This window comes from Liolophura sinensis, chromosome 12 (assembly GCF_032854445.1).
Source record: "Liolophura sinensis isolate JHLJ2023 chromosome 12, CUHK_Ljap_v2, whole genome shotgun sequence".
NCBI classification, from domain to species: domain Eukaryota; kingdom Metazoa; phylum Mollusca; class Polyplacophora; order Chitonida; family Chitonidae; genus Liolophura; species Liolophura sinensis.
Genome location: NC_088306.1, coordinates 1,192,053 through 1,205,228, shown reverse-complemented (window position 1 = coordinate 1,205,228; position 13,176 = coordinate 1,192,053). Strand labels below are relative to the sequence as shown.

Below are 13,176 nucleotides of genomic sequence, written 5' to 3'. Positions count from 1 at the left end.
GTAGGATGTAACTAGCACCACTTTGACCTACACACGCAGACATCAAAATTTGACGCATAATGGTGGCACAGTCAGTTAGCAGACCTCCGTGCACGCTTTGGTTTGACTCTACGTCATCTTACGTTTGAAGGGAAAGAAATAAAAAATGAAGACAGCATTGATGGAAAGGCCTTTGAGAAATGTATCTGAAAATACTTTCTTTTAATTTTTTTTGAATTTCTTTCCACTGAGTTAAATATAGTCGAATATATTTATGTGTAAGGCAGGCTTACAGACGATACTGATAATAAATATCACCGGTGACGTCACAGCGACTAGTTTCTGGTCTTAAAACAGCTATTTAATGTCAGACTTGCTTTTTTATGAATAGGCGCACACTACATTAATTAAGATGTGTAATTCTATCCTTAACTGAACATAAAAACGTTGACAAAGCTGTGTGACTCCACTGACGACGTGTTATCTATGTGACTCGTAAGGAAAAAATTCCAAAAAAAAGGTGCAAGTGTTGGCAGTTACAGTTTTCAATGGTTCTTCTCCTCATACTATCTTCATTTTACCTGTGTCTTTTGTTTAAGTCACCACCACATCCTGCATCACGTGATGTTGTATATTACATACATTATACCACATTATATCCAATTTAAAACGTAAGATCACAAATGAATAAGATTCTTATTTATTACACAAACTGTATAATTAGTATTTTATTGTACGTATTAATACCAGGTGAATATAGGTCGATTCATAGCTCAGGAAGCGCCAGACACCCAGGTCAACACACACTGAAGACGCTTAAACGGTATTTTCGTCAAGTTGACCTTTGCATCGGATGTAAAACATTTGTGACATATGAGCATTATCTTTTCATAATATTGCAACAATTGTACAACAGGTTATATATGTTTTATGTCCTGTTTGTACGCCATTCTGCACACCCTAGATATCTGGTTATGGGTATAAAACATTTGAGACACATTCAGATATAATTTAAAACACAACAAGCTGGGGGAAATGTCAGCTACTAGCTATTCAACCAAACTTCACTTTTGTATCCCAACCATTCGTCTCTTGTACTTCTCCCTTAATCATTTCTGGAATATGTTCAGTTTGGTACATATAATGTTTTTCTGTCACAGTATTTAAGTTGAATGCCCAATTCAGTATTAAATCTATTCACAATTCTATGTATCACAGCACAGGTATTTGCATAAATGCGCGGTTTAATGTTGGTCTCCCAGGGTTAATGTTGGTCTCCCAGGGTTAATGTTGGTCTCCCAGGGTTAATGTTGTGGGTTACGATAATACCCATGCATCTCCTTGGCTTCTAGGAATTTCGCAGACCACAGAATGAAACGAAGCACCAATGTCATTTTAAGTCTATGTTCTTCAGAAGACAATTTTCTTGAATTCTTTTTTCTTGTTGTCGTGCCTGTGTGGCGTCTCGCCGATTGGTCCAGTGTCACCAATCAGATTCAGCTCGTGCCTCATGTCGTTAGAATCCGCGTTATTCAACCACTCAGCTTCCAGCTTTTCCGCGGCCGTCGGCTCTTCCCCTTCCTGCTCCTCCTCTTCCTCTTGAGTGTAGAACCTCGCGAGATAGCGCCTTTTCATAAGATCGATGTCCGACAGAATCCCGTCCGTGATATACCCTAGCGTTTCACGCCAGTCCGATTTCAAATCTTCAAATTCTTCATCGGAAGATTTTTTCCCTTCTTTCTGCCATTCGTTGAAATCATCCTTGTCCTCGGAATTGATTTTGTTGAGGTCGATATCTTTATGGTCCATGTCTTCATACCCCTCCGGATGCAGGATAGACTCAGGATCGATCCCGTATTCTCCAACGCTCTCCTCCTCCTCCTCCTCCTCTGAGAGTCTCTTGTGGTCGTCTTCGTGGTTGACTCCATGCTCTTCATCTCCGTGCATCAACACGCCGTGGAGACTGTCCGTGTCCGGCCCAGCCTTCACGTTCTTCGGGTGACTCTCTTCGTACTCGGAGTCAGCGTGGTCGGTTACTCCGTCCTCCTCACCGTGCATCAAGAGCCCGTGCATCATGTCGTCTCCAGAAAGCGGCTTTGCCTTCCCCTCGGTGCCCCTCTGCCCCTCTCCCTCCACCTCGCCATGATCGTGCCCTCCCGCGTTCCCCTCGTCCCCGTGCATGAGAACCCCGTGCATTAGGTCGTCCCCAGACAGAGGCTTCACCTTCTCTCCCGACGTCCCCGCAGCGTCGCTGTCCGCGTCTTCGTCGTGCGGACCGTCGTGATGGCGTTTACCGGGCTCCGAATCATTATGCATCATCACGCCGTGCCAGTATTCGTCCAGACTCTGCGGGTTTTGTGGGATTTCCATTTGCACCACGTCCCCAGCATCTCTCTCACGCTTCATTTCGTCTTCGTCTCCGTTATGCATCAGCACGCCGTGAAAGTACTCGTTGGGATCTTCTGGTTTCGCTTCCGTGGGCTCTTCTTCTTTCTGAGGTCCTATGGACTCCTCGGCGTGTCCCTTGTTCCCCTGCTCGTCGTCCCCGTGCATGAGAACCCCGTGTAGACAGTCCATCCCCTCGCACGGTCCCGCTTTCTCCTCCTCACCGCCTGTGGCTAGCTCCTCCTTCATCTGGATGTAGCTATCCTCGGCTTTGTGATCCTCACCTACCTTCTCGTCGTTGTGCATGAGGACACCGTGTAGACAGTCCATTCCGATACACGGGCCTACAACATACAGAAAAAAACACACAGCATAAATTATAGATATAAAAGACTACAGTGTAAAGAGTAAAATCTGACAGTGTGATACCTGGCAAATGATCACACGTAATCAGTGAAATACAGCCTTTTGTCAATTTACCTGGGGATTTTATTATACGTAAACGCTTAACTTTTAGCAAATTATACACTCCTTAGCACTCGAGGAAGAAAAGAAAGAAATTCTAACAGATGGAGCAAACTGTGAGTCACACGCATACACAAACGACGTTGATTGGCTGGTAGTGGAGATGGGATTTCCTGGGTTAAATCCTGTACAGTACATAGAATTCAGCAAGTAGACGACACCTAAACTTACCTTGCTCGCACACCAGCCAATCAGCAACTCCTTCTTTATCCATTTAAGAAGGCGTTCAAAAGTTCAAAACATCCAAGCTTATTCAGATGTTGAGTTTGTATTAAGTGTCAAATGTATCTGCACTGGTATGATATTTCTTGGGCGTCAGAGGGTTTATCAGGTACGATATGTTGCGGTGGTGTATCCCGTGCCTTGTCTTTTCGTACGCTCATACATTACAAAAATACACCAATTTGCTCGTGCCAAAAAGCAATATCATTCACGCGTCTTGCGCCCAGATCAGTCTAACTTTGGCAAAACTGAGGGGTTGACGTCAGTCGAATTGCTCAGCACAGTTTATTGTAGGTGTGTGCTAACCGTATCGCTTATCGTGATCTAAAGGTACATTAGCATGGTATATGAAGAATGTATTAGGCCAAGAGTGTAATACAGTTACAGTTGGAAAAATGTACATGAGACGCGCTATGATGTAAGTGCCGTATGGGGGTCGGGTAAGCGTCACTTTAGACATCCTGTTTGAGATCCATGGGTCAACAGGTATACAAGCTGAACAATGGAACATGTAAATTTATGATCAGTTTAACCCTAATCCGTTTTCTTTGAATATGTCTATATATTTTCAATATATAGAAATTCGCCTGACTAGGGTGTCGCCTGATTATTTGCGTGTTAGTGTCTTTGACCTTTGATTGGTTCTTGTGGGTTAAAATCTGGTTTCTGAGAACATATCTGTTCATTTCTAGGAATTCTGTGCCCTCCTTGTGGATCGTTATCGTGTCGTGTTTCGATAATGGTGTGGTAAGTACACCCTAGATCAAACTCAATTCGATAGAGCAGCCAGGTACAAACGCACAACTACAAACAGCTTCATATCCCTCCGTCTCTTAATCCCCAGGATAAAGAAACCGAAGAGGACACTGGAAATGCCCACAAGAGATGGGGAAAGTAAAATTTGTACGCGTTCATAACTGATTCATTCCAGGCAGATACATAGGAGAAAATATTAAAATAATATTTGTCATGTTTCATGTCGAGGGAAATGATATCCTTGCATTTAATTTATCAATCGATTTTGAAAATAAAAAGGCATTGAATTCAAATTCTTGGAACTTTATTGATGAGGTGATAAAACCTTTACCTTTGGAGGTTCCGTACAACACTGGCTCAAAGTCTTGTACTGTGATCTAAGTACAGCTACATTTTTAACATATCAAGAGGACGTAGAAAAGGTGATTCCTTTTCACCACACCACTTTTCACTATGTACCGAAATATAAGGTGTCCTGACCATGATAGATCCAGAAGATAAAAGGCATTACAATTAATAATTAAGACTTCAAAATTAATCAACATGCCGACGATACACAGCTAATTCGTGATAGTTCGGAAACATCTTTACAAGCATTTGTTAAAGGGGTTAGAAATTTAAGACAAAATATCCAGATCTCAAAATAAATATTGAAATAAACTAAAGCATTATGGATAGGTTCTTAGGTTTCAGGTTAAGTAAGAATGTCAAAGTCGATTGAATGAAGGCATTTAAAGTTTTAGAGACCCATTTCTCTAGTGTTAGCCTATGGGAAATGAACTGTGCAAACAAAGTGGAGGAGCTGAAACAGCAACTTTGAAATTGGACACAAAGAAACCTAACCTTATTTAGGAGAATTACGGTATGACAAAGTATCCATTAAGCTCATTCTAAACTGATACACCATCCCCCATCCCTCCACCTAGTTATCTGGTAAGAAATTATCGTAGAGTTGAACTGTATCATTTGTAAACTCATCTGGAACAACAGATGTGGCAGAATAAAACGTTCGACTCTAACTCCAGTTCAGCATCACTGTGGTTAATGAATGACTGACCTCTCAAGTTTCATAGCGGTAGTAAACGTTTCCTAGATGCCTTACTCCTAGCAGATAAAAGAAAATGGCAAGCTCTGATCAATACAAAATATTCTAGGGGACATTTTTATACTATAGTATCTGACTTAACAACTAGTGTCAGTGAAAAAGATCAAAAACCCTTTTTGGAAAGACGTTTTCGAACCCTGGGCTGAGCTCTAAAACCATACAAGAAATGAAATCGATTGAAAACATAGACAACGAGCCGATATGTTTCAATCCAAGCCTTTGCTAACATCTTCTTGTTATAAAAAAAACTGGTGTAAAAATGGGATATATGTAATATTCGAAATTTTATTGATACAAACGGAAAGTTTATAGATTTTAGGATTCTGAAAGGAATTTTATTCATAAAGGGAACCTTCTTAGAATACCATAGGTTCCACAAGAGTAGAAAACATCGATTGCAGAAAATCGTAATAAAAGTGACCTTAAATAAAACATTATCCAAGAATATTAAGTTACTGCTGGATGAAAAAAAAAACATCGAAAAAAAAAAATAATAAAAAGTTTGCAGACATTTGTATGATGCCTTAAATATCACAGGACATTTTTCTTTACTTAAATATATCAAGCGAAGAAGCAATCTTTTCCGTCACACAACGCTATAGTTCTTACTGCACTACCGCTTTCTCACTGCTTGAGTTTGGCCGACTTGTTGGTAGGCGATCTCACCTCTCGAATTTCTCCGACAGTAGTAACGAAAGAACGAGTCGAATTAATATTCGGAAAAGTACCATATGCGTTACAGCGCAGACTTCTTATTATTTTTCAACATGAACACGCATGATACATCAATATATTCACTGAGGTTAATGTTCAGTTTAATGATCAGTGCAAAAAGCTGTGGTTATTTTAATGGATTGAAGCACGGGGTGTTGGGGATTCTACTTACGTCGACATACATTAGTGTGTAACATTGTATTATACATTATGCAATTGCCAAATGTAATCTTCGTCTATTTACATTTACTTATTCATCTATTTATTTGATTGGTGTTTTACGCCGTATTTCACTAATACGACGGAGGCCAACAATATGGTGGGAGGAAGCCGAGCAGAGCCCGGGGAAACCAACGACCGTCTATTTACATATTATATACGTAAACAATGTATATATTTGTTATGTATCTGTCAAATATATTACTGTTATCGGTGCCGTTACTGGGCCAGTGTGGACCTGTTAGATTTCATGCGAATAGAACAAAGCAAAACAAAACAAATACCGCAAAACAGAATTCGGAGGATTATTCGGTCTGAAATTCAGATTAGAGCAATTCGGAAGAGGCTGACATGCCGATCTATATGCTTAAAGCCAGATGGTACCGGTACGTTCTGAATTTCTTGACGTTGCAATAAGTTAGCATCCCTATTGTGATCGTATCAGTGCCTGATTGCACAAAATCGAGTCTTTATCTGTTTAGACATGACTAGAGTGGTTGCAAACAGAACCTTGGAATACGGGCTGTGCAATACACAAGATAAAAAAGTTATGTTGTTGTTGTCACACTGTCAGTCTATTCAAATAGTAATAGCTTCATGTTTCTCGTTGCTGAAATTTTTACGTTACAAAATTCGACAGCAACTATTGTACTTAAAGCTTTCACAGCTTTACAAGTATTATAAAATTTGTCGCTATAGTGGGCTAATGCTACAATAAATTTTACAGAATTTCATTTTTGCGGATAGGATGAGGGGTTGGGGTGGCTGGGAGAGAGATACTTCTTTAACAGACTGGGTGGGATGTCGCAGGATCTGGCTGGCTGGCTCAGAGCGTTAGATCTGGATCTGTAAGATTGTCAGATCATTGATAAGATGTCGTGTTCAACTCCAGCTCTCGCTGTTTCGGGGCGGGATTAAGTCATGAGATTTGTCAGGGGTCCGGTGAGGTTTGTTGGTTTATCCCGGCCGGCTACCCCAATTTCCTCCATCCATAAAATTAGCCACCGTCATTCATGAGTGAAAAATCCATGGATATGGCGTCAAAAATCAAATAGATAAAGAAATAAATAAATAAATAAATTAATTAATTAATTAATTAATTAATAGGATAGAATGATTCCTTTCCGATCTCTCTGGGTGTCAACTCACTGTGCCTGGGTGGAGTGTCATGTCATGTAAGAAATTCATAGTGAGTGAGTACATAAATAAATATATGAATTAACAAAAAAAGAAATAGGAGAGTCGAGTCCCTCCCGATACTGCGTGGGGTGTCATGTCACGTACGAAATTCACAATATCGATTTGTCGAATGAATCTTGGACAACGTTTCATACCATTTCTAGGTTCTATACTAAAATAAATAACCATTAATAGACATTGCAATTTTGTTGAATTCTCTGAGTGATTAGAACAAATCGCACAAAATATGAACAGGGCTACAAGTATTGATATCATAAATACAATAGGCCACGCTCACATTGTGCAATTTATAGTATCGATCTACACCCTGAATACAAGTATCGACTGAAAACAGGACAAGCTCCCCCGAAAATGAAACACGTGGATGAGACATAGCGGTGACAGATGCTGAGATGAGCATGTACGTGTGATCCGGTGTGGTAACAGTATCAGCCTCTGATGCTTATTTTATGGTTACACACATTCTAACTAACGTAGATTTATAGCGCAAAAGTTTAGTCATTTTTGACTATATATATATCAAAAAAATTGTTTTTGATATTCTACTTATATCAAATGACAGTGGTTGGATCATGTGAACAGGACTTAGTGTTGATATCATACTATAAGTCGTGATCATGTGAGCGGAGCTTAGTGTTGATATTCTATAAGTGGTTGAATCATGTGAACGGAGCTTAGTGTTGGTATCATTCTATAAGTGGTTGGATCATGTGAGCGGAGCTTAGTGTTGATATCATACTGTAAGTCTTTGGATTCTGTGAGCGGAGCTTAGCGTTAATATCATTCTATAAATCGTTGATGATGTGAGATATCATTCTATAAGTGGTTGGATCATGTGAGCGGAGCTTAGTGTTGATATCATTCTATAAGTAGTTGGATCATGTGAGCGGAGCTCAGTGTTGATATCATTCTATAAGTGGATGAATCATGTGGGCGCAGCTTAGTGTTGATATCATACTGTTAGAGGTTGGATCATGTGAACAGGGTTTAGTGTTGATATCATTCTGTAAGTGGTCGGATCATGTGAACAAGGCTTAGTGTTGATATGATATTATAAATGATCGGACCATGTGGATGGGGCATAGTGTTTATATCACACCATCAGTGGTTGGATCATGTGAACAGAGTGTTGATATCATACGCAGCATGTGATTTAGCTCAGTCCCTATACACATGGTTTAATATCATCAACATCAATGTATAAACACAATATTAATGTTTCAATAAGAAATCCTTGACATACCGGTATTGACTGTAATACGCCGGAAAAGGTGGGATATTGGGACAGTTCTGTAGCCATGTATCTGTCACTGCTGTTACAAAAACAGGTAAACAGGAACCCAAAATAGTCGCTACAAATCAACATATCCAAGGTCACAGTTATCGGTAACATGCTCCCATTACATATGTGTATTTATTCACCTAGCTTACATTCACCTCCGCAATCTCCGCCCTCTCGTGGTTAGCGCGCTAGCGCAGCACATTGTCTCAGGAGCTGAGTTCACGTCCAGCTCATGCTAGCTTCCTATATGTAATGTATATCGTTTTGGCTTTTCTCATCTTTTCTTTTTAGATAGTAAAAAGCAATTAATACCCTGTTCTGATACTGAAGACTGTAAACATACGACCGTGGTTTCTTTTTTTAAAAGCTAGTGAAAGATACATTCCCCGTAATAACAAAAGGTGTTTTGTTTCGACCCGGCTACCGTGCTTTTATCTGGAGGCTATTTTACAGCCAGTCACGTAGTTAATCAACCTCGCTTGATATTTCTTGGCAGCCAAAGTTCTATAAAGGTACAACAGGTAAAGGTCAAATGAGCTACGGTTGAAATATGAGTGTATTTATGAGTGGATTCGGTCGTATATTTTATTTATTTATTTGATTGGTGTTTTACGCCGTACTCAAGAATATTTCCCTTATACGACGGCGGCCAGCATTATGGTGGGTGGAAACCGGGCAGAGCCAGGGTCAGCGGCATATCAATAATGTAAATCTCTTTTTACGTCATTCTGCTAGGGCGCATGTAATTTGCTACTATTTACGCATTTACATGAACAGTTAGAATAAAATCCTCTCTGAGTTAAATCGACAGGAGACGACATTTAATAAACTGGCTACGTGTGATAATTTGTCAGATATAGAAGTACATGCCCCAGGCTGTCGTCGCCGCTCTGGTTTTACTCTCTAAGTCTTTTATTATACTGCAGTAGGTAAGTTATGGGTGTATATACATATCTAACACGAATTCATGAAAACATTTGACAGCTGACTGTGGGAATTTTGCTTCAGTATGAAATAGATAAATATTAAATAGTTCAGTTCTTAAATAGAACCTGGGTCTGTACACAGTTTTGTTTACCAATGGATGAATTGATGTTTATTTTTACAGGTGAAATCTGTATTTCTGTTTGACCATTTATCTTGCCGATCTGATTTGTCACCTGCAAGCTTGTTCCATTACTTCAAAAATAATTACGCCAATTATGTGAATTTCCAACTTGAAACTAAAAATAATTTTTGGAACTTACCAGCTTCGGCAGATTCTGAATTTTTCGTTGGCTTTCCATGGTTACCAGAGAAACAAGCTCCTAAAAAAAGGAGTTTTAGAATATACATGACTTGTAGGGAACAGTGTAATCCGACGTCTTGTAGGGCTGTGCCCTGATGTTGTGTGTAGTCCACGAGATCTGCTTTACACGTGAAAAGTCTCCAAATTATTCCACGTTTCTTGCTTAAAAATAAAGTTTTGCTCTGATAAGATTCGCTTCTGAGCTCCAATCTCGATTTAAGGACACGGGAATAATGAAACTGAACTCGTAAGTCTGAAACTGTTTTTCGTGTAAACAACATTCGACCACGTCATTTGGCGTAGACGAACTTCTGAAGTCGTGGCATCGATTAACTCAAGGGGTCGAGTTAAAAAGGCCGAATATTCCACCACGGGAAAGTATGTATCATACGAACTAGAGAGGAGGAAAAGTTAAAATTGTGTGAGACATAATCAGCAATTAATTAATTTAATTAGTTAAATATACTTAGGCCCTCAAATTAACATTTTACTTGCTTTTAATTAAGAAATATTAGACTCTATTTGTCTTGTGATTATGAGACGTTCCCTAACCACTGTGTTGATCGATTCCCGCGTGCTCGGCTGGACGTGCCTCTGTCTGACAACAGCTGCTCTACCATCGACCAATCAAACGTCCGCATCACTCGTCAGTTGTAAGGACTTATGGCAACAGGTGTGTCGATAGTCCGCTAATCTATCTGTGTTTAACCGAGAGCGCATACGACGTAATGACGGAATCTCGAACAGTCCCGAAATTACGATGTCTGGCTCCCGTCGTGCATGATTCACTGGTCAAGCCGAGACTTCATGTCAGTTTACGGAAATCCTCGAATAGTTCCGAATGAAGTATATATATTTTTATTGATGTTTTATGCTGTACTCAAGAATATTTCACTTATATGACGGCAGCCAGCATCATGGTGGGAGGAAAACGGACTGAACCTGGAGGAAAAACGTCACCTCACGTTATTGTTACTAAACCCACACATATTGGCAAACTTCTGCATTTCAGAGATTTGGATATGACGTCGTTGATACCCACTTTGTTCTAACAGAACATCGTAGAATACGATGTTGTAAAAGAATTTTACTAGGTTAAAAAAATTTCTAACAAAATAAATCGCAATGTCTCAGTCTGTTTGGACAGTGTTTAAGGAACTTTCGTTTAATATATACTTAATCTTAGTGTTTTCTTTCCCTTTTTATTTACATGAACATTTAGAATAAAACCCTCAAACTGAGGAAAACATACAGTGGAACATTAAACGCCAATTAACACCACGGATTGAACAGAATTAAGCGATAACGGTGGAGGGGTGTTAATCCCAGTAGACTGCTACGTCATAGGGATATAGAATTAATGAAAATGCTGTGTTATCCTCACATTTAAGAAACAATCACATAAAAAACAATCATCACGAATATAGCTTGCATTGCACGCAGACTATATGTGTGATTGCTGGTATAGTAAATGTGACGCCGTGCCTCTCCGCTACTCCTGTTTACTGAATACAGAGATTAATACTGGCTGGCCTTTATAAAATATGCCTTGCGGCTCGTATAAGCGTATAGCTTGTATCGCGTGTAGAGTATAATATAGTATAAAATAATAAAACACTTCAGCATAGAGAGTAAAACAAGAGCAGCGCCAACGGTGTGATGGCTGGCAAATGGTCACACGTATAAAAGGTGAAACTTGGCCCCTCGTCAATTTACTGGAGTCAGGGTTTTATTCAGGTATATACACGGCAAGTGGCCACATATGCAACCCCTTCAGCACCATGGCTGAAGTAGATTTAGGTAAAAAAAATAAAACTGAAGTCATGTTAGTTGCAATTTATTGGATGTCACTAGTCTAGATTAACTAAAAATTCTGTGTTGCCATCGCACTTAACATACAGTACAATCAAACGACTAGCCATGCGATGCTTGGTACACGTGATGCCGTGATGCACACACGTGATGTCGTGATGCTCATTATATACCGAATATAGATACTGGTATATGCTGTTCTGCACAATAGATCTTGCGGATGACACAGGGGTATAGATTGCGCTGTGTGTGTGGAATATAGCTATGTGAAGGCCACAGGTCTACACTCAGAAAATTAATCTGTTAATTTTAACAGAAAGTCTATTGTCTGAGTGATGCTATACCATGTATTCTGTTATTGCAGCCAAGTATTCTGTTAAATATAGCACACATAATATATTAATTCAACACAAATATGCTACTGGGGCCTCCGTGGCTCAGTTGGTTAGCGCGCTAGCGCAGCGTAATGACCCAGGAGTCTCTCACCAATGCGGTCGCTGTGAGTTCAAGTCCAGCTCATGCTGGCTTCCTCTCCGGTCGTATGTGAGAAGGTCTGCCAGCAACCTGCGGATGGTCGTGGGTTTCCGCCCACCATAATGCTGGCCGCCGTCGTATAAGTGAAATATTCTTGAGTACGGCGTAAAACACCAATCAAAAAAACAAAAAACAAAATCAAATATGCTACTAGACTAACAGGATATTATGTTGAACATGACAGGATTTTATGTTACAATAACATTCTACATCTCTCAAACAAGACTTTCAGTTAAGATTAACAGATTAATATTTTCAGTGTACAGAAACTGTGATGGCGTACCTACGCATTGCCGCTATATATCAATATGAAATATATGTATAAGTATATATAATTAATAAAGGTTTACTCCGATACAATATCTAGTTCATACTGCTCATATATAACATTAGGATAGCGTATATACTCTGCATAACCGTGTCCGGTATGTTTGATCATAAGCCGTCCCAGCCCGTACGATAACCCCTGTTTTAATGACAATGTCAGAGGTAAGTAGAAACTGGGATTAAGATAGTCTATCTTTATCCCAGGTAGAAATGACCTTCCAACTCTACTTCCCCAAAACACAGCAAGTAGAAATGAATTGTATGGACGAATAGGGCTTTGCGGGTATGCTTTACTTCAGCTATACAACTTAGAGAATAAGAAGGGCAAACTATGTTTGACTTCATATACTGAGATTGACAAGAGAAGCTGTAGTGTTAGACGGGACATGCCGCATAGCTTCATCCTGACTCAGTTAACACTGGCTAATTTACTCCACCAGTATCAAGGAGGTATATATTTATGTCGTGCTAAAATGAAGCTGTCAGTGTTCGACCTAACCCTATTTGTGTAGGTTACCACCGTATAAAACAAAGCCATATGGTTTGTATACACTTTATACTCCACATTGTTTTCTTCCATTAACAACTAGGACCCCTTCAGTGGCCTAATGGTTAGCGCGTCTACCTTGAAGTCGAGAGATCCGGGATCAAACCAAGGTCGGGTCATGGTTTAATGAGTTTAAAAATGATTCTCAGCAATGAGAGGTTAGAGCACGGAAACGTGAGTGGTTGGCCTGTTGTCAGTATTGTGTAACACTTTATGTTCAGTTCTTTCAACAAAAGAACTCCAAGACTTTTGTTGGAAAGAACACAAGTATAATGTGACTG

General features: G+C 39.8%; 1 protein-coding gene across 1 annotated transcript; it reads right to left on the bottom strand.

Annotated features, from left to right (window-relative positions):
- Nucleotides 1-230: 230 nt before the first annotated feature.
- LOC135479333 (sodium/potassium/calcium exchanger 1-like) lies at nt 231-9,945 on the bottom strand. Its single transcript, XM_064759157.1, has 2 exons — nt 9,635-9,945; nt 231-2,708 (listed from the first exon to the last, which is right to left on the bottom strand). Exons 1-2 carry the CDS (start codon nt 9,720-9,722, stop codon nt 1,390-1,392), a joined length of 1,407 nt encoding a protein of 468 aa, XP_064615227.1. The 5' UTR covers nt 9,723-9,945; the 3' UTR covers nt 231-1,389.
- Nucleotides 9,946-13,176: the final 3,231 nt, after the last annotated feature.

Excerpts from the sequence above, each read along its gene's own strand:
- LOC135479333 (XM_064759157.1), bottom strand. The coding sequence starts at position 9,722 with ATGTATATTCTAAAACTCCTTTTTTTAGGAGCTTGTTTCTCTGGTAAC. Across the intron at positions 2,709-9,634 it reads TTCAGAATCTGCCGAAGCTG|GCCCGTGTATCGGAATGGAC; the intron begins GTAAGTTCCAAA and ends TGTATGTTGTAG.